At 38.4% G+C, this 21,097-nt stretch overlaps 1 protein-coding gene across 1 annotated transcript in view; it reads left to right on the forward strand.

Annotated features, from left to right (window-relative positions):
• Positions 1–21,097, forward strand: part of LOC126412202 (von Willebrand factor A domain-containing protein 8) — a 251,832-nt gene that overhangs the window by 21,903 nt on the left and 208,832 nt on the right. Inside the window, exons 4-8 of the mRNA XM_050081684.1 lie at positions 4,458–4,699; positions 11,017–11,184; positions 11,781–11,945; positions 13,517–13,675; positions 18,152–18,373. Coding sequence (XP_049937641.1) covers positions 4,458–4,699; positions 11,017–11,184; positions 11,781–11,945; positions 13,517–13,675; positions 18,152–18,373 — 956 coding nt within the window. The remainder of the gene's footprint in view (positions 1–4,457; positions 4,700–11,016; positions 11,185–11,780; positions 11,946–13,516; positions 13,676–18,151; positions 18,374–21,097) is intronic.

The following is a 21,097-nucleotide window of genomic DNA, read 5'->3' on the forward strand; positions in this document are numbered from 1 at the left end:
GAATTTTACAGGTATCTCATCTAGTCCTGATGCCTTTCCATTATTAAGTGATAGCAGTTGCTTTTCTAGTCCATGATCAGATTAGATGAGAAATGATTGAAAGGAGAGACCATATTAATGATTTTCTGCAGTGAAACAATTTCAGAAGACCAAATTCAGTATTTTGGCCACCTGCCTGTTATCTTCTGTTTCAATACCTTTATGGTCATTGAGTGGCTGAAAAGATGATTTCAGCCCGCTTACTGATTTTACAGAAGACCAAAACCTATTGGGTTTTTAGTCAGATTGGTTGACAGAAATATACTTTCAAAGTCATTGACTGGTTCTCTCATTGATATTCTTATGCTCATTTTCACTTTGTTCACCTTTTGTTTGTCTGCTACATTTTGACTTCTTGAACCTGTGGTGGTGCTCTTTTTGTTTCCATAGCAATTTTCAAACACAGCTATTAAACCGAGGTGGGTCTTTCTCATAAGGCTTACTTGGAACATGCTTGTCTGAGGCATGTTGAATGATACTTTTGAAATTTTTGCATTTATGCTCCACATCTTTGTGTTCAGCATTGAATATTTGTTGCTGGCTACTTAGATGCCCTGCAGTTTGTATCCAGTCACTCTTGCTGTGCATGAATATTTTCCTACCTTTCTTGACATTCCTTGTAGTACCTGTACTGATAGTTGATATCATTGCCTTATCATCTCTGATACCTTCCTTTCATTAACTGATTTGATAAGTTCAGGTCTGCTGGTAGCTAGGAGGTCTATGACATTTCTTTCTTGATTTGGTTCTCTAATTATCTGCTCTACGTAAATTTTGGATGAGACATTCAGAATAATGTTTCTAGCACCAGTTATGACCCTCCCAGTCTGTACCTGGCAAGTTTGAAGTCACTCTCTATTAAAACAGCGTGATCAGGAAAGTTATTAACAATATTCTGCAAGTTCTCTCTGAAGTGCTCTACCACTACAGCTCCTGACCCAGGCAGTCTATAAAAGCATCTAATTACAATTTTTGGCCGACCTTTGATGCTTAATTTCACTAATACTTCTTCTGCCATACAATAAAGCATAAAAGAACTAAGGCTGTCTTCTACCCTATTTTGTCTGTGGAATGGAAGTTCCATGTCCTCATTTATAAACTAAGATCCCAATGGCAACAACTATCTTGCTTGTCTGACTGTACTAACAGGATTTTTCCTGTTAATATGGCCAGACGAGCAAGATGGTGGTTGCTATTGGAATCCTGTGTTCCCTATTTTATAAACTGGGACACTGAACTTTTGTTCCACATACAACTTAAGGTGGAAGACAACCTTATTTGTGGTAAACCTTATTGTATGCAGGAAGATAAAATTAAGTTATTCTAAAACTGGTCATTAACAATAGAATAGTATTGGTTCAACAACTGTTGCACTTTTCTTTATTTTGTGGAAATGGAAATGTGCAGTTGCGGTGCCCTACAAAAAGAACTCTGTAATGAACCAGACACTAGCTGGCTACAAGTTTGCGTTCTATATTTTCCAGTTTTTTGCAAGATTTTATTTTTATTTTTTTAATTTGTGAGTGTGAATGTGTCAAAATCTATGCCTGATGGTTGGTCAAACTACTTAGAAATACCACCTATGGTATCTTATGCATGTTCAGTAGCCTCACTAATAAGCCTATGGATATTATAGCTAATTCCTTATAATTTATGCCCTCTGTTGTGTGAAATGTGCTATCTAGACACTTCTGAATTTTGGATTTATGCTTTGTAGGTCACTGTTGGGCATATTATCTGTAACTGTTTTCTGAAATTATGATGCTACTGGTGGATGGTCATTGGGCCTAAAGCGCACAAACAGGTGGAACACTATGCAGTGTCACAGAATTGACACTGGCAGAGCACAAGTCATGAGGCATATTTGCAGTCTAACTTCACTATCCAGTTGTTTGAACACAAACATATTATTTGACTTTTGCAAGTGTGTTTTCATTTTTGTAGATGATTTAATTTGTAATAATAACCCAAAATGTACAGTATTGGCCCAAAAATACGCCACCACTGCGTTTAAGCTGCACCCCAAAATTTCGATGAAGAAATAAAAGTAACAAAATATTTTGCACAAAAATAAGCTGTACATTGACTGAGAGGAGAAAAAGTATCAGAAATTTATTTATACTTATATGTAAGTTGTAGGTATGTACTGTAAACATTTCTTTCATCATTTTATACAATATATTGGCGACATATTTTGTCTTTCTTACTCTCGGCACCATCAGTACCACTATTCATTACTTCACTGTCACACTGTGACAAGATCTGTCTTTTACGCAAGTTCATCTTTTACTTCAGCTGTTAGAGATTCCATAATAGCATCCAAAGCTGACAAGGCTCTCTTAGCAAGCAGTGCTCCAGGTCTGTGAGATTCCAAAGAGTAGACAACCTGTCTACCATCAGCTGTGTTATTGCTTGCCCTTTTCTTGGTAGCGAATCACTAACACCATAGGAAAGTTTTGTTTGGGTGTGGTGTTTCTCTTTGGAATGAGATAAGGGACTAACTTTCCCCCATCAGGTGTAACAGCTAACATCACAGTTGTTCTTCATTCCCACTTTCCCTCAGTGATATACTTTTTGCCCCTTTCATGTCTACTGTTGTATTGCTTGACATGTCAAAAAATACTGGTGTCTCGTCAGCATTGCCAAAATGATGAAAAAGGTATGAGTGACACTTTCGCAACTGGGTGATGTAACACTGGAAGTTGACTTGCTTCTCCTTGAAATATGGTGGCATTCTTTGTGCTAGTGTGGCACTTCGTCGGAGAGGCCATTTTTCCGCATAAGTCAACAACACCAATCAATACTTGGCCAAAATTCTTCTTGTGGTGTGTTTAAGATTTTTGCAATTTCCAAGGCCTTCAGTTGTGTAATTTATCAAGAGATGCGCATCCCATATTTCCTCTTGTCTTGCACATGGGAAAGAACGATTACTTCAAGTTCCACATACTTGCCATATTTCGGTCTCCTAAACGATTTTCTCATTGAGACAACCGTCTTCCATTTTTCTTCTGAAACAATCCAACGTTGCACGTTACATTTGTCCAGTCCATATGTATTTCCTGCCTTTCTGTTGGTTGCGGTTTTGTCATAACACACAACTGTAAGTTTGAAGCTTGCTTCATAACTATGCTGAATTCCTTGGCTTGATGATGCTTTTCACTCCGAATGGTAGTTGAAGTTCATATCATCGCTGTTCCAAATATGAGCAATATGGATTTGATACATTTCTACAGAATCTTATAAATAATGGATAGTTCCAACAGAGCATAGCAAGCTGCAAGTGTAATTAATGTTGCTTCATGCAACCTACACTTGGCATTTCATTTAGTGCTCAGCTGGTTTTGTTCACCGATAGTCAACAGCTTTTTCTGAAAATTCTGAGCAGATCTAAAAATGTTGCAAAGCTTTGGTGACACTATATTACCCAGTGCCTGAATGTCTCAACGTTGTTTGCTGTTTTGGAAACACCTTAAACAACACAAATTATGGATTATTAAAAGACACATTGACCTCCACAAACAACACAATATGTAGCACACGTGGATAAATAAAAGACGTATTTACCTCCACAAACAATGTAATATGGGAGTGCAGTCCCTAGGTATTTTGGTGTGAGCTAAAATGTACGTCATCTGGGAGTGGACAAATGTTTTTCAGTATCAGTCATGAAATTAATATCATGTCTAGGAAAGCACTGCAATCTCTACAATCATCTTTGGGTTAAGGAAAATTGTCTTTGACTTCAGGCTGAAGAAGTGTGATCAGTTCTACAATAGTTGTGCAATTGTGTCTGGTTTCAAAAATTACCATCTGGAGTTTGTCATTTGTCACTAGAAGGGAACATGTACATAGATGTAGCAGTGAAATTTCTTTATGTCTTTAAAACTCCATTATTTATTTTTTGAAGTGTGAATAATTTATTTTTATTTAGGAATGTACAATGGAGCAGAAGAAGTGTGGCATTGCAGGCAGTTAGAATGTCAGTAACCTTACAAGGCCTTGGTCTGATACGGAGATGTATTGATGGCCAAGACCAGTTGATTTCTTGCTGCTTAATAGGTTATTTATGGAATCAAATGAGGTTATGTTTCAGCATTGTGAATGAGTGAGGTGACACAGTGATTAACACATTGGACTTGTATATGGAAGAGTAGTAGTTCATAATACCATCCTCAAATTGCTGAAAGCAAATGGCAGGATGGCTCCTGTGAATAGGACACAGCAAGTCACCCTCCTCAAGCTATAAGGCTGCATTAGCACGGTAGTATTGCTGAAGAAGACTAAGACAGATAGTCTTCGTGTTGATTAACTATATGAAGTCAGTATTGATTTAAAAATAGCACCCAACTATATCGAGTGGTCTGTGATTCAAATTTAACTGATGACAGAGCACTGATTTCATTTTCTTTCTTTCACAGTAGAGGAAAATGTTCCACAGGACATGCTTGCACACCTCCGGTGGATGCTGCAGAAGGATCTTTTGGGCCAAGATATATTTTTGATTGGTCGTCCAGGTCCTCTCCGTAGACAGCTTGCGATGCGTTACCTTGAAATGACATCTCGTGAATTGGAATATGTTGCTCTCTCTCGGGACACAACAGAGGCTGATCTGAAGCAACGCAGAGAAATCAGAAGTGGCACTGCCCACTATTTTGATCAGGTGGGCTGTTAGATAAAGCTGAAATTTTTATACTTTTATTGCATTTACATGGTTCTGAAAATGTGTTAGAAATTCTGCCCATGAAAAACAACATTCTAATTGATGTGATGATAAAATGTATCTAATATGTTCTCTGTTAACTTTCTGTCCTTATTTTTGAGTACTGTAGAAGTTCAGTGTATATGTATAAACTGGGCATTTTCAAATTAAATTGATTGTGTTGTATGTTCTTGTTTTCTCATAAGAAAGAGTTATTGGCCTTCCATTCTTGTGTGCCTATGCAAATCTCATAAACTCATGCAGAACTACAAAATCAAACAATACAGTACACTATTTTTGATCATATTGAATAGTTTTTTAAATATACACTAAAAAACAAAAAAAAGTTTTGGAATTGATTATGTGTTTATTTTTCATTGTCAGGTTTATGAAATTGTCAGTTATCTATGTACTTGAGGAAATGTTGTAGAAGTACTACACTTTAAAAAAAATATATTGTGAATGAGGTAATTTTCTTTTGTGTTTGCTCTTCTCTTAACAGAACTGCATAATGTGTGATAAATTTCTAATTATAGGGTGTTCAGAAATTCCCATTACAAACTTCTACTGCTTGCAGAGGGGAGTGACTGCATAAGATTTTGAATAGAAACCCATGTCCAGAACCATATTGTTTCTATGTTGCAGCTGTTTGAAAACATGAGTGCGAGGTAGATATGCAACAGGGTAGTTGTGGTTGGGGCTGCTTGTGTCGAATCGGATGATGTCATTTGACATTTGTCCTACCTCCCTGAATTGGTTTGAGCACCATTTATGTGTCTGTGAGTGTTATAGTAACACTGTTGAATACACATTTGCAGAATACACCGACATGATCCTTCCAAATGAAGAAGCTCATGCTAATGGAAGAGCTGCTCATTGCCTTTATCAAGATCATTCTCCGCAGTGTTGGACTCCATCGCATACCCTTTTCATCAACAGCTTTGAGGAAGAATATCTTCCTGTCAGCAGACATGACTGTGGTGCTCCAAGGAGATGCCGCACTCCTGAATTGGAAGAGGCCATACTGCATCATGTTGAGGAGAACCTGTCGACAAGTACATGAGCAATTTGTTTGGCTAATAATGAATGGAACTTTAAAACAAATGATGTACTGGGTCATTCCTATTCAATTACTCGTAAAATTGGTTGCGTTTTCAAATGGTTGTAGCACGGAAATAGTATGTTTCTGGGACATGGGTTCCAATTCAAAATATTATCTACACTCCCCTCTACAAATCTTAGAAGTCTGTAATGTAAATTTCTGAACACACTGTATAACAGCAGCTTTTCTCATATATTCATCTCAGTTGCCTGAGGTAGTTCTGTCCAAATGATATATAATTTTTTCCACTCATTTCTGCACTGCAACGAGTTAATCTTTAACATTTGGCAGTTAATTTTAAAAATGTTCATTCTCTTATTAAAGGCATGTGTAATATGCATGCATCAAATACTGTAGGTATTCTTCCCTAGTACTTTATTTCTCTCATCGGTACTTGTATAAGAACAGTCTGTAGTATACAGTGTGTAAACAACAACTGTTTATGGTGTATCATGTTGGTGTAATGGACGCCAAGATAAAAAACTTTATTAGGACATTTGTGGTCCATCAAGCCATGAAGCAGCCTCAAATTGGCCTACAAAAGCCACCTAAACTACAGCACTTGCATGAAACCAGATGATTTTCAGTATGCTCTCGCTTTCTTATGCCACTGGCTTAGTTCTCCATTTCATTAACGGTATTAACTTAAACTCTCTATGCGGGTAATGAAAGGAAAAAAGTCTTTTGTAAACTTAATGCAAAAACTAATTAAATTTACAGTTTGGTCAAAGATTAACTTTTACAGGCACAGTTGTTTCATAGTAATAAGACAAGACAAACAAAAGATTTAATTGTTAATTTTATGATGTTAAAACTCACAATACTTCAAGGTAAAATTTACACAAACATCAATTTTACATTTTGTAAGTGTAAGAACAAGGAATTTTTAATATTCTGTGACGATTTTAGCCAAAATCTCTTGTGGCACACATCTGTTGTAGCTGAGTTGACTTTCATGGGCCAATTTGAAGCTGTTTGCTGGCTTGATTGACTACAAGTGTCCTGTACCGATTTGTCCACTGTAACTTCACCTACACCATTTTAGTATGTTGTATACAATTATTGTATAAACCCTGTATATTGCTTTATATCCTCTGTACATTATATGTTAACAAGTTTTAATTTAAGTTTTCTTTCCCCATGGCACATGGGTGTAAGTGTATGAATCAGTGTCCTATTTAACAGTTCAGCTTCAAATACACTCCTGGAAATGGAAAAAAGAACACATTGACACCGGTGTGTCAGACCCACCATACTTGCTCCGGACACTGCGAGAGGGCTGTACAAGCAATGATCACACGCACGGCACAGCGGACACACCAGGAACCGCGGTGTTGGCCGTCGAATGGCGCTAGCTGCGCAGCATTTGTGCACCGCCGCCGTCAGTGTCAGCCAGTTTGCCGTGGCATACGGAGCTCCATCGCAGTCTTTAACACTGGTAGCATGCCGCGACAGCGTGGACGTGAACCGTATGTGCAGTTGACGGACTTTGAGCGAGGGCGTATAGTGGGCATGCGGGAGGCCGGGTGGACGTACCGCCGAATTGCTCAACACGTGGGGCGTGAGGTCTCCACAGTACATCGATGTTGTCGCCAGTGGTCGGCGGAAGGTGCACGTGCCCGTCGACCTGGGACCGGACCGCAGCGACGCACGGATGCACGCCAAGACCGTAGGATCCTACGCAGTGCCGTAGGGGACCGCACCGCCACTTCCCAGCAAATTAGGGACACTGTTGCTCCTGGGGTATCGGCGAGGACCATTCGCAACCGTTTCCATGAAGCTGGGCTACGGTCCCGCACACCGTTAGGCCGTCTTCCGCTCACGCCCCAACATCGTGCAGCCCGCCTCCAGTGGTGTCGCGACAGGCGTGAATGGAGGGACGAATGGAGACGTGTCGTCTTCAGCGATGAGAGTCGCTTCTGCCTTGGTGCCAATGATGGTCGTATGCGTGTTTGGCGCCGTGCAGGTGAGCGCCACAATCAGGACTGCATACGACCGAGGCACACAGGGCCAACACCTGGCATCATAGTGTGGGGAGCGATCTCCTACACTGGCCGTACACCACTGGTGATCGTCGAGGGGACACTGAATAGTGCACGGTACATCCAAACCGTCATCGAACCCATCGTTCTACCATTCCTAGACCGGCAAGGGAACTTGCTGTTCCAACAGGACAATGCACGTCCGCATGTATCCCGTGCCACCCAACGTGCTCTAGAAGGTGTAAGTCAACTACCCTGGCCAGCAAGATCTCCGGATCTGTCCCCCATTGAGCATGTTTGGGACTGGATGAAGCGTCGTCTCACGCGGTCTGCACGTCCAGCACGAACGCTGGTCCAACTGAGGCGCCAGGTGGAGATGGCATGGCAAGCCGTTCCACAGGACTACATCCAGCATCTCTACGATCGTCTCCATGGGAGAATAGCAGCCTGCATTGCTGCGAAAGGTGGATATACACTGTACTAGTGCCGACATTGTGCATGCTCTGTTGCCTGTGTCTATGTGCCTGTGGTTCTGTCAGTGTGATCATGTGATGTATCTGACCCCAGGAATGTGTCAATAAAGTTTCCCCTTCCTGGGACAATGAATTCACGGTGTTCTTATTTCAATTTCCAGGAGTGTATCTTTCAGTACTTCATTAGAGTGCCTGTTTCAGAGTATTATTGTTCAACAAGTCATGTGTGGTTTATCTTTTAACCTGTATTTATCAGACTAGAAGGAGAAATTTGAAAAATATTACAGAAAAAATTATACACTATTAAATACAAAAGATAACTGAAGCATTTTAAATGAGTAGAGAAATTTGTGTATGAAGAGCATGCTTGCAACTGGACTTCCACATTGACAGTTTGGCCTGAGGTAGTAGGCTTTTACAATGTCTTTTGTCTAATGGAATTTGATATTTTGACAAAATTAACTGTCCTTTATCCTGAAGAAGTTGTAACTCGAACTCATCATTTCAAGTGTAATCTTCATGCCCTGTCATCAACAAAGTAAACTAACTGCAAATTTTTGTTTATTTGTGCAATGGACCTGTTGATTGATGACATTAACTCATCATCAGTAGAATAGAACAGATTATTTTTTTTTAATTTGTCTTTCAGTATTTTTCATACAATTGGCTTTGTCAAAGTTTACAGCAGTGTCAAGTTATGTACAATAATCAATTACGTATATAGAAAATAAAATAGAAAATAGCTACTAGCATCTTTAAGAACTAAAAGATTTCCTTTCTCGCTTGGGGGGGGGGGGGGGGGGTGAGTTTCTAGGTATTCTTCAGTTGAATAGTGTTCACTGTATTTTAGCCAAGTTTGTAATATGCTGGTACTGTATGGGCTGAATGTGGTACCTTATTGACAAATTTTATATGGTGTTGTGCACATGCACATCTTTTCTCATGTTGAACTTTTCCAGATTTTCTCTGCCGAGACATTTGAAGTGGTTTCAATGAAAAAATACACAAGCTAGGGTGCTGTACAGATAATTTGTGTGTTCTTCACTAGAGAGCTTTTGGTCTATGAGCTGTCCAAGTAGATTTAGTGATTTTTCATTTTTGTTTACCCTTAGATAAAAAATTATTTCTTCAGTTTTTGTTTGGTTTATGCACAGCTTGTTGGCATGACACCAGTCATTAGTTATTTGCATCATTTCTCTGGTGTTAGCTAGCACACTTTGTAAATTCTTGCATGTTGTTGTTAATGTCACATCATCAGCATATAGTATATTTCATGGTATACCATGTGAAAAGTCATTAATGTAGCAAATAAAAAGGAAAGGCCCAAGAACAGAGCCTTGGAGCATTCCTCTTTCTATTGGGTTTTTATTGGGAGTATTGCTGACCTCTGCTTATTTGTATAAATAAGCTGTAAGCTGTTGCTTAAATAAAATTTGAGTAAACTGAGTGATTTACTTTCTGTGCTATAATGTTCTAAATTTATGATGATTATCTCATATGATACTGAGTCAAATGCTTTGCTTAAATCAATAAGTGTTCCAGATCTTAATAGCCTTTTTCACACCCTTCATAAACATTATTCACCAAAGCATAACTGCTTTTTCAGTTGATAGATGAGACTTGAATCCAAACTGTTGCTCATTTAAAGTTTTGTTGCTTTCAAGATAGCTATGGATCTATTTATGTATATTGGGTTCAAATTAATGATATGGTTATAATAGAGGGAAACATTCCACGTAGGAAAAATATATCTAAAAACAAAGATGATGTGACTTACCAAATGAAAGTGCTGGCAGGTCGACAGACACACAAACGAACACAAACATACACACAAAATTCAAGCTTTCGCAACAAACTGTTGCCTCATCAGGAAAGAGGGAAGGAGAGGGAAAGACGAAAGGATGTGGGTTTTAAGGGAGAGGGTAAGGAGTCATTCCAATCCCGGGAGCGGAAAGACTTACCTTAGGGGGAAAAAAGGACGGGTATACACTCGCACACACACACATATCCATCCACACATATACAGACACAAGCAGACATATATCTGGATACTTCCCACTAACACCAACCTATCCAAACTTGCTGTTGCTTGTGTTAGCTAGCACACTTTGTAAATTCTTGCATGTTGTTGTTAATGTCACATCATCAGCATATAGTATATTTCATGGTATACTATATATATATATATATATATATATATATATATATATATATCCTCTGGAAACTACCCAGTAGATTTCGACAACCACCATATATAACTGCTCAAAATGTAAAATGCTGGAAAAGTATTAGTCTGGACAGGATTATCCAAGTTGTTTATAAAAGATTATGAATGTTGTACATGCAAATTTATCAATTTCCTTGCATGTGATATGCACTTCTTCTTGAGCTGTAATAGCAATGTTACACAAAAGCACAGAAAATGGGACAGTACACGCCCACATTTTTCAACCACGGTCATTGTGGCAGTGTTACATGCTATTCTGAGATCTGAATACATTAATTTACGCAACTACTGCTTGGTAGACATCTTCTTAAGTTTTTAACATACAGAGTTGCTCCATAGTATGGATGCCCAACAATTAAGTCTTGGCTGTAACTGAGATGATTCGATCATGGGCTTAAATTTAGTGTGTTTGTGACGGCTCACATTGATTGTCCTGCAGTAGCATTGTGGTGTAACAGATGTTGTCCTACATCTTAGTTTCTCTTTTGTCGTAGAGTGCAGTAAGAGCAGCCATTAAAGGACGAATACTTGTCTTGGAGGGCATTGAAAAAGCTGAGCGGAATGTTCTGCCTGTGCTGAACAATTTGCTGGAGAACAGGGAAATGCATCTTGAAGATGGACGATTCTTAATACCAGCAGATCGTTATGATAAGCTTCTTAAGGTAAAAGCATCATTTGAAAAACTCATTGGTGTTGTGGATAATGTAAATTTAATTATCATTAACAATACTACTAAACATGTAATTTCATTGACTTTTTTATGATAATAATTGACAAGGAGACATTCTCTAGCAAAGTTTTAGCCAGAAAGAAAGAAAAAAAAAAGGCCGTACATGTTCAAACTACATTTGCCACATATGGTTGCATCCTCCATAGGGATGTATGAAAATTGCTTGTGAAGAAATGCGGTGATGGACTCTTCCTTGAATCAGTCTATTTTCAGCGCAGTTTCAACACTGCAAATATTACTCTGGTACTTGTAAGCTAAGATGTAGCACTATTAATGATTCTGGTTTCATGGCTCTGGAACCATTGTGGAGATACTCCAACATTGCCTGCTCTGTCAGGTTTGGATTAATTATTCTTTTGTATTCTGTTAAATTATTTCATTGAGCTTAACATCAGTTATTGTGAAAAGAAATCAATTATTGTGAAAAGAAATCAATTCCTAGTTTTCATTCTGTGGCATCTTGCTAAGATGTATGGGCATTATATCTGATTATAGCCAGATATTATCTTATTTTGCATTTAATTATAGGAACACAGTCAGGAAGAGCTCGACCGTTGGCAGTTGGTGCGAGTGAGTGAAGACTTTCGTGTTGTAGCACTGGGTCTTCCTGTACCACGTTATGTTGGAAATCCTCTAGATCCACCTTTAAGATCACGTTTTCAGGCTAGAGATATAGGAAACCGCAGCTTCAAGGTATGAGCAGAGCAGCCTATACATATGTATCAATCTTTACTGTATCTTTGTAGTAAAGCTTTATTTTCTTTTATTGAATTAATTGCTGTCATATTAATTTAAACAATGGAATGAGTAAAATAATGTCACACTGTTTAGTGGAGACAATGATCAGTAGACAGACACATAAACCAGGTCTTTAACAATATTAGCCAGCTTAAAAAAAAAAAACCACACACACACACACACACACACACACACACACACACACACACACACACATGCACACACGGCTTTGGCTGAGGTAAACATTAAAGAGACAAGGGTAAGGAAGCTTCCCCAAGAGCTACTCAGAAAAGAGGATAGGAATATAATGAGCCATTTGGGCACTGGAATCACTGACAATAACTCTAGGTGACTAAATACCAGACTATTCCTCAGTAGTATGGTTACTAATTTAATGTGTGTTTATATGTACATGAATTTATTAAATGGAATTTTTTTCTTGGTAGGTTGGATTTTATCTGACAATACAAAAGCACAGAAAAAATATTTTTTTGTTATGTCTTGTAGCTTTGAATGTAGTACATTTGATGTTATTGGGTTGTGGCTCTGTGTTGGTGGCCTTCTGGGACTTAAGTATGCATGGAGTGTACCATATGTTTTGAACATCCTAGAAATGCTAAATTTTATATTTGTTTGTGTAACAGGGCACTTGCAGTCATGAGGTATTAAAAAAATGTCCAATAAAATAAGGTTGTGCAGGAAAAATTTAACAACATAATATATGTGAGGAAAAATGGTGTTATAAGATATTAGTCAAGAGAAAAAATTAGAAATGCTGAAGAGAATTTTCAGGCAACAGAGTTCTTGTTGGGCTCAATGTGGTTGCCATGAGAAATGAAGCCCTTCAGAATAAATACATGACATATTTAATACAATTTAACAAGTTTGAGAGTAGAATAACAGTCCAAAGATTAAAATGATCTGACTTCAGCTAGGATGTTGATATCCGTACCATTTTTATCAAAATGCATAAAGTATTTAATGTAGATCAGACTGTTTTTTGAAATAGTGCCCCATGGGAAATGGGCACCTGCAAACCAATGTCAGCTTTCATACAGGCAGGTGCAGGGTATATAGCCTAACTACCATGTGGCCATATTGCGTGGCATTCATGCCTTGTTGTGTTGCATGCGTGAGCTGTTTGCCCACCCCCGGCTCCAGGTGCTCGGCTGAGATGTACCGTCATATTAGCTATGGCCCAGCAGTCTGACTGCCCACAACTGATTTGTTTGCCCTCTTCTGTGTGGGCAATCGAGATATAACAACATGATGTAGATGTTATATATAAATCAAGTGTACTGATGTAGTCAGATTATCCCTAGAATAACAAGAATGATATAAAATAGAATTGTTTTTATAACAATAGTATGATGTACTAGTCTCTTATGTTTCCTTTTTATATTGTTTATTGGTTAGGTTTTTGTAATCCTATTACTGTAGATTATGCCTATGATTGGTTTTGAGGATAGAGTGTTAGTAATAATATTGATCATCATCTAATGTATTAACACACTTTAAATCCACAGGAGCAGCTGGAACACCTGAGATCACTGACATCTAATGTAGATCCAGCACAGATATCTCAACTTCTCTCCTGTTGTCATGCACTGCTCTCACAGGAATCTGCATCGCTTGGTCTGCCAGATTTCCCTGCAGACAACCTACCTGTTGCTGTGCGTCTCTTGGTATGTAGATTTCACAAAGTATCTTTCAAGTGTACCAGAAGGTCCTTCTCTGATACATTATTATTTTCGTAGTCAATCAGATAGCATGATGGTGCTTCAATAAGAATATACGTATTTCGAAAGCATATATTTATTAAACTGTAAGACATACAACTAACAGACTCGGGACCTTCAGTATATTAGGACATGTTTTTATAAAACAGGTATGCCTTGTCATATTTAAAGCACATCATTTCACATGTATATCAATAATACTTTGCATCATGGTCTATTTTATTGTTTTAAGCTGTAGACAGTTTGCTAGTTGTATTTTTTTTCCATATTTTGCTGCAGATCTGAGGATGGTCATTGCTGACCGCAGCCAATAGTCTGATGACCTACAAGTTTGTGACCATAGATGTGAAATAAAAGAAATTTTTTTATGTTTCTAATAACCTTTATGAAGATCTGAAAATAGCAACTTAGTTTTACTTATATTGGTTATCTACAATAAAATTTTTATAGCGATCTCGGCTAAGAAGTTCTTCTTCTTCTTCTACTAAGTAATGACAGATATAATTTCATCATGGACGTCAGTTTCATTTCGTTGTCATCAGATATCAAGACAAACTGGATGGTAATTGTGATAAAAACAACTGGTACAGAACAACACAGTCAATAAAACAGGCTCCAGCTCAGTGTTTGATTTAAAAGACAAGACTGAAAACTGGCAATATATACAAATGACAACAGACTCTGAGTGAGTTCAAAAATTTGGTAGCAGCATATACCACATGCCATGCCTGAGCATTAAGCTCCAGAGAAACTTTAGGGAGTGGTGATGGTGATGGTGGTGGTGAGGATGAGGATTTAAGCATTGGTCCATGGTAAATTAAAGTTGCTGTGGATCACTGCCATTTGTGTTGCTTCTCAGAGTGAACCACAGGACAGAAAGGCATCAATTTGTACCAGTATTGTATAGGAAGAAACTGCTGGATAGAGCACACGGTATGGTCAGTCCTGTTCACTATCGATATCTCCTAGCTTGTCGAGGGTGAAGATACTAGATCCCTCACCATGAAGTGGCCTAATTCTAATTGTTCGTCTATGGAGGGTGGGGGAGGTGTGAAGTCTTTTGCAGATCACTGCAGTGAGGCTTCTGCTGACAGTGGCCCTTCCTTCTAACCCCTGGACATGAAATGGAATTACTCAAAGAGTGTATGTTGCTGACATTACACTAATTGCATTCAGCAACTCTGTGCTGTGTTGGAGTGGCCCCAGCTATTAAGGCATCACTTTTAAGTGAGGAATATAGTAAGGAAAGTTCTGGCAGGATGTAAATAATTTAGGTGTAAAGGATACCACTCGTCAAATAGCAGAATTGGTGAATCTTCATGAAGAGTGCAAGCTAGGAATGCAAGAGGGAGGGGGTGGCAGGAGCACAGGTTAGGCACGTGACACATGGGTATTGGACCTGATGAGCTGTGGTGTGCATGGTAAAGATGATACAGAGACATAGATTGGGAGGGGATGACAGAACAGAGGAAGAGGAACTGTTACATAGAGGGGTATGGGGTCTGAGGGTGGGAGGATTATGTTGTACTGTAGCTTGTCAAAGAATTTCTTATGAAAACAAGAAAGTTTTCATTCAATTTTGTATGTGCCTTTTGATGAGTCAATGCCTCTGCTATTCGGTGAGTGGTCTCCTTTACTCCTAAATTATTTAAGAGGAGTTGCATGATTCATCTTCCAGTCCAGCTCTTATTTGGAGTAGAACTTTTCCCTGCAAGCTTCCTCCCACTGTTCTACCTTTACGTACATCTTCTTTTAGTGATACTGTTGGTTCACTGTTTTCCACAAGTTGTTTCTTGTGACAAAGTCACAGCTCTTAAGCTAAATTTATCTATATTACTCCAAAAACTCTTGCATTGGGTCCTTGGTTGTGAAGATAAAGGGATTAATAACCCTGCTGTTGAGTTCCTTGGAAACCCCATGATGTAGCACCTCTGTACTCCTGATGATGGTTTTTTCCCAGTTACCATCATCATTAAGTTATGCTGCTGGAGGGAAGTGCTGAGTATACATGGATATTGATGGTCGTATGTGTGGATGAACATTGTGTCCTCTGGGTGGAATGTGTGCTGTGCTATAGAATATGGTTACTGGTCTATTGGGTAGAGGAACAAGAGCAATATCTTTGGCTGGTAACTGTGTAAGACTTGATCTCACTCTTGCTCTTTATTAGTGTTGTGTGACAATATTCAGGAAGGTTGCATGACATATTGCAACCCACTTCCTGTGGTTTGAAATTCCATACAAGTCTTTCACCTATATCATTCATTGAGAGCATCATTTACAGCTACATCTTCATGCTTAATCTGCAAATCACACTTAAGAACTGCCAGATGGTTCATCGAACCACCTTCACAATAATTCTCAGTTATACCAATCTTGAACAGTATGCAGAAAAATCGATCACCTATACCTTTCCGTGCAAGCTCTGATTCCCCTTATTTTGTTATGATGATCATTTCTCCCTATGTAGGCCAGCATCAATAACATATTTTCGCATTTGGAGGAGAAAGTTGGTGATTGAAATTTTGTGAGTAGATCCTACCACAACAAGAAACGCATTTGTTTCAATGGTGTCCTCTCCAAATCCCTTATTGTATCTGTGACACACTCTTCCTATTTGTAGATAATATGAAATGTGCAGCCCTTCTCTGAACTTTCTCAATGTACTCCATTGGGACTATCTGGTAAGGATCCTACACTGCACAGCAGTACTCCAAAAGAGGGCAGACAAGTGTAGCGTAGGCAGTCTCTTTAGTAGATCTGTTGCATCTTCTGACTGTTCTGCCAATAAAACACAGTCTTTGGTTCACCTTCCCTACAACATTTTTTTAAATGTTCTTTCCAATTTAAGGTGTTTGTAATTGTAATTCCTAGGCATTTATTTGAATTTCTGGCTTTTAAATTTGACTGATTTACTGTGTAACCAAAGTTTAACAGATTCCATGTAGCACTTATGTGGATGACCTCACACTCTTCACTATTTAGGATCAGTTGACAATTTTCACACCATATGCATATCTTCTACAAATCTTTTTGCAATTTGTGTTGGTCTTCTAATGACTTTACTAGACAAGATAAATCACAGCGTCATAAACAAACAACCTGAGATGGTTGCTCAGATTGTCACCTAAATCATCTATATAAATAAGGAACAGCAGAGGGCCTATAACATTACCTTGGGGAATGCTAGAAATCACTTCTGTATTACTCGGTGACTTTCTATCAGTTACTATGAACTGTGACCTCTCTGACAGGAAACCACAAATCCACTCGCATAAATGATACAGTATTCCATAAGCACACAGTTTGATTACAAGCTGCTTGTGAGGTACGGTGTCAGAAGCCTTATGGAAATGAAGAAATATGGAATCAATTTGAAATCTCTTGTCTATAGCACTCAACACTTCGTGTGAGTGTGTTTCACAAGAATGATGTTTTCTAAAGCTGTGTTGACTGTGTGTCAATAGACATTCTCTTTGAGGTAATTCATAATGTTCAAACACAATATATGCATATCGGTGTTAATAATGTGAGCCTGTAATTTAGTGCATTACTCCTATTGTCTTTCTTGAATACTGGTGTGACCTCTGCAACTTTCCTGTTTTGGGAAATGATCTTTCGTTGAGCGAGCAGTTGTATATGACTGTTAAGTGTGGAGCTATTGCATCAGCATGTTCTGAAAGCAACCTAACTGGTATACAGTCTGGACCATAAGACTTGCTTTTATTAAGTGATTTAAGTTGCTTCATTACTCCGAGGATATCTACTGTACTTCTAAGTTACTCATGTTGACAGCTGTTCTTGATTCAAATTGTGGAACATTTACTTGATCCTCTTTGGCAAAGGAATTTTGGAAGGCTGTGTTTAGTAACTCTGCTTTGGCAGCACTGTCTTCGATAGTATCTCCATTGCTGTCACACAGAGAAGGCACCGCTTGTTTTTTTGCTGCTAGCAAACATTGCATACAACTAGAATCTCTTTGAATTTTCAGCCAGGTTTCTATACACAGTTTTGCTGTGGAAACTATAATAAGCATAGTGAGGCCTTAGCACCCAAAGACAGTGACCATATGTGTGAGTTGTGCTGGAGTAAATGTGTGAGAGTTTTCTACTTTGGAAGGACTTTGTCTGAAAACTTGAATATTTTTACCATTCTTTTTCACTCTGTCTGTCTGCAACTCAATACCTTGTGTAGTGATCAGGATGCTGTTCTTTCCATATTGTGGTTATTCCATCCTGGACTTTACATTGTTTAAAAGTAACACTTGAAATTTTTTTAAAAATTGGAAATGAAGAACAATAAATTTCAGTAAAATAATTTTGCGTTAAACAATAACATTTTATCTGAGAAAAGTTATAGTAAGTTAATAAAATATTTGTTATTTTGATATGGACCAGTCTAATAAACATATGTTTCACACAGGATACTTTTCCAACTATGACAGCATCTGAGGTGTTGTACCGCCTGTATCCATACAAGAGTTTCCTTCCTGCAGAGGGAGTTTCTGCTGTGGAAGATGTGCTCCAGACATTCCAGATGTTGCAGCAAAAGACTGTTCCTTTAACTGTTGAAACTGTGACCCCAACTGGTGGGGATTCTGCCCATATCAGGTTAGCTGGTGGTTATCATACAACTGATGTTGAGGTGAGTGTTCTAGTTAACTGAATCAAAGTAGTAGCTTTCTTTCTCATTTATATAGTTAAACTTAACTGGAATAAGCATTGAGTGTTATGGTGATAGTTTATTGCCTGTACTGTTTTCATATTGTTTGTAATTTGCTTGTCTATAGTTACTGTTTGCCTTGGCTTGTTCCACATCCTTGAAGATTCCCCTTCTTATTGAGATCTAGGGAGTGTTATGAATTATCAGTGTGTTCACTGATGTCAACATCAAAAATAGAACCATAAATCAGGCAAAAATGGACGGGAACTCAGAAAAGGGAAAGAAGGCCAATACATTATTCTGATTATCTGGTTTATTGTAAGGAAGTCCAATAGAATTCTTGCTATTCACAGTATTTTATGAATGAATTAGCAGATGCTGTTTACAGCTGACACTGTTCTACATCTACACCCATACTCTGCAAATGACCGCAAAGTTCATGGCAGAGGGTACGTTCCTTTATACCAGGTATTAAGGTTTCCATTTCATTCATAAGGAGCACAGGAAGAACGATTGTTTGAATGCATCTGTGCATGCAGTAATAATTATTCTAATCTTATCCTCAAGATCCCTATGAGAGCAATATGTTAGGGGGTTGTAGTATATTCCTAGAGTAATCATTTAAAGCTTAGTTAATAGACTTCTTTGGGATATTTTAGGTCTGTCTTGAAGAGTCTTCCAGTTCAGTTCCTTCAGTATTTCTGTGACACTTTGGATTAAACAAATCTGTGACCATTCTTGCTTCCCTTCTCTGTATATGTTCTACACTGAAGCATCATATCCTTTGTAGATTGATCGCAGTTCCCAAGTAATCTGCCAATAAACCAAAGTCTACTACCAGCTTTATCCTAGACTGAACCTATGTGATCATTCCATTTCATATCCGTATATAGTGTTACACCCAGGTATTTGTATGAGTTGGCCAATTCCAACAATGACTCATTGATATTGTAGTCATAGGATACTATGTTTTTTCCTTTTGCAAAGTGCAAATTTTTTACTTTTCTGAACATTTAAAGCAAGTTGCCAATCTCTGCTCCACTCTGAAATCTTATCAAGATCTGACTGACTATTAATGCAACTTCTTCATTATAGATTACTGCAGCATCTGCAAAAACCATGATTTTACTATTAATATTGTCTGCAATGTCGTTAATATACAACATGAACAGCAAAGGTCCTAACACACTTCTCTGGGACCCACCCTAAGTTATTTCTACATGTGATGATGACTCTCCACTCAAGATAAGATACTGTGTCCTCCCCACCAAAAAGTCATCAATCCAGTCTAAAATTTCAGTTGATATGTCATATGATCATACTTTTGACAATAAGCGTAGGTGCGGTACTGACTCAAATGCTTTTCAGAAATCGAGAAACACTGCATCTACATGACTGCCTTGATCCAAAGCTTTCAGTGTGCCACATGAGAAAAGTGCAAGTTGGGTTTCACATGATTGATGTTTTCAGAATCCTTGCTGGTTGGCATGGAGAAGGTCATTCTGTTCAAGGTTCCTCCGTTAGATTTGAACTCTGAATATGTTCTAAGGTTCTACAACACATCAGTGTCAAGGATATTGGATGGTAGTTTTGTGGATCACTTCTACTACCCTTCTTGTAGATGGGTGTGATCTGTGCTTTCTTCCATCTACTGGACGTGGTTTTTTGTTTGAGGGATCTATGATAGATTATAGTTAGAAAAGGGATTAACTCAGCCACAAATTCAATATAGAATCTGTTACGGATTCCTTTAGGTCCCAGTGCTTTGTTCAGTTTTAACCATTTCAGGTGTTTCTCAACACCACTGATACTGATATTGACTTCACTGATCTTTTCAGTGTACAAGGATTAAACTGTGGCAATTCTCCTGGGTTTTCCTTTGTAAAGAAACATTTGAAAACAGAGTTAAGCATTTCAGCTTTTGCTTTGCTACCTTCAGTTTCAGTTTTTGTCTCACACTGGAAACCGGAAACTAACTTCGGTGTTGCTACAGCTTTTACATATGACCAGAATTTCTTTGGATTTTGTGAAAGATCATTTGACAATATTCTGCTACGGTAGTCACTGAAGGCTTCATGCGATGTGCTCTTGACAACCAAATGTGTTTCGTTCAGCATCTCTCTGTCTATAGCCCTGTGCTTTGTTTTATACCTATTATGTAGTAATCTCTGTTTCTTTAGAAGTTTCTTTACATTGAATTTATATCACGGAGGAACCCCCCACTATGAACTGTTCTATTTGGTACGTGTCTAAACTTGAGCCATAGGTCCTATACATGTTCATGGCCTGTGCCGAACATTTCAATATACAAATGCATAGTTCGGCGGTGATATGTATTGATAAAATTTTCTCGGGCTTCCAACCTCCACTGGTTTAAAATTCATGAGTTTTCGGCCGAGTTCTCCTCAGCCATTGTCAGGTGGTGACTGTCGGATGATTGCTGCTTTCGTCCTTATATAGCTGTTTTCATTGCGCGCTTGCCATGCCCGCTTCAACTGTCCAATGGCTACCGTCTTTATTGAGGGTGTTGTCAGAAATTTTTAACTCGATCACTTGTTTTATAACACTGTCCCAAAAACTAGTACTCCGTATAATAACAGATGTCTTAGCAAATGCAGTTCAGTGTCTGTTTTCTAAAGCATGTTCCACCACCGCTGATTTCTCAGGATACCGTAGGCATAAACATCTCTCGTGTTCCACACGGCG

The sequence above is a fragment of the Schistocerca serialis genome, chromosome 7 (assembly GCF_023864345.2).
Source record: "Schistocerca serialis cubense isolate TAMUIC-IGC-003099 chromosome 7, iqSchSeri2.2, whole genome shotgun sequence".
NCBI classification, from domain to species: Eukaryota; Metazoa; Arthropoda; class Insecta; order Orthoptera; family Acrididae; genus Schistocerca; species Schistocerca serialis.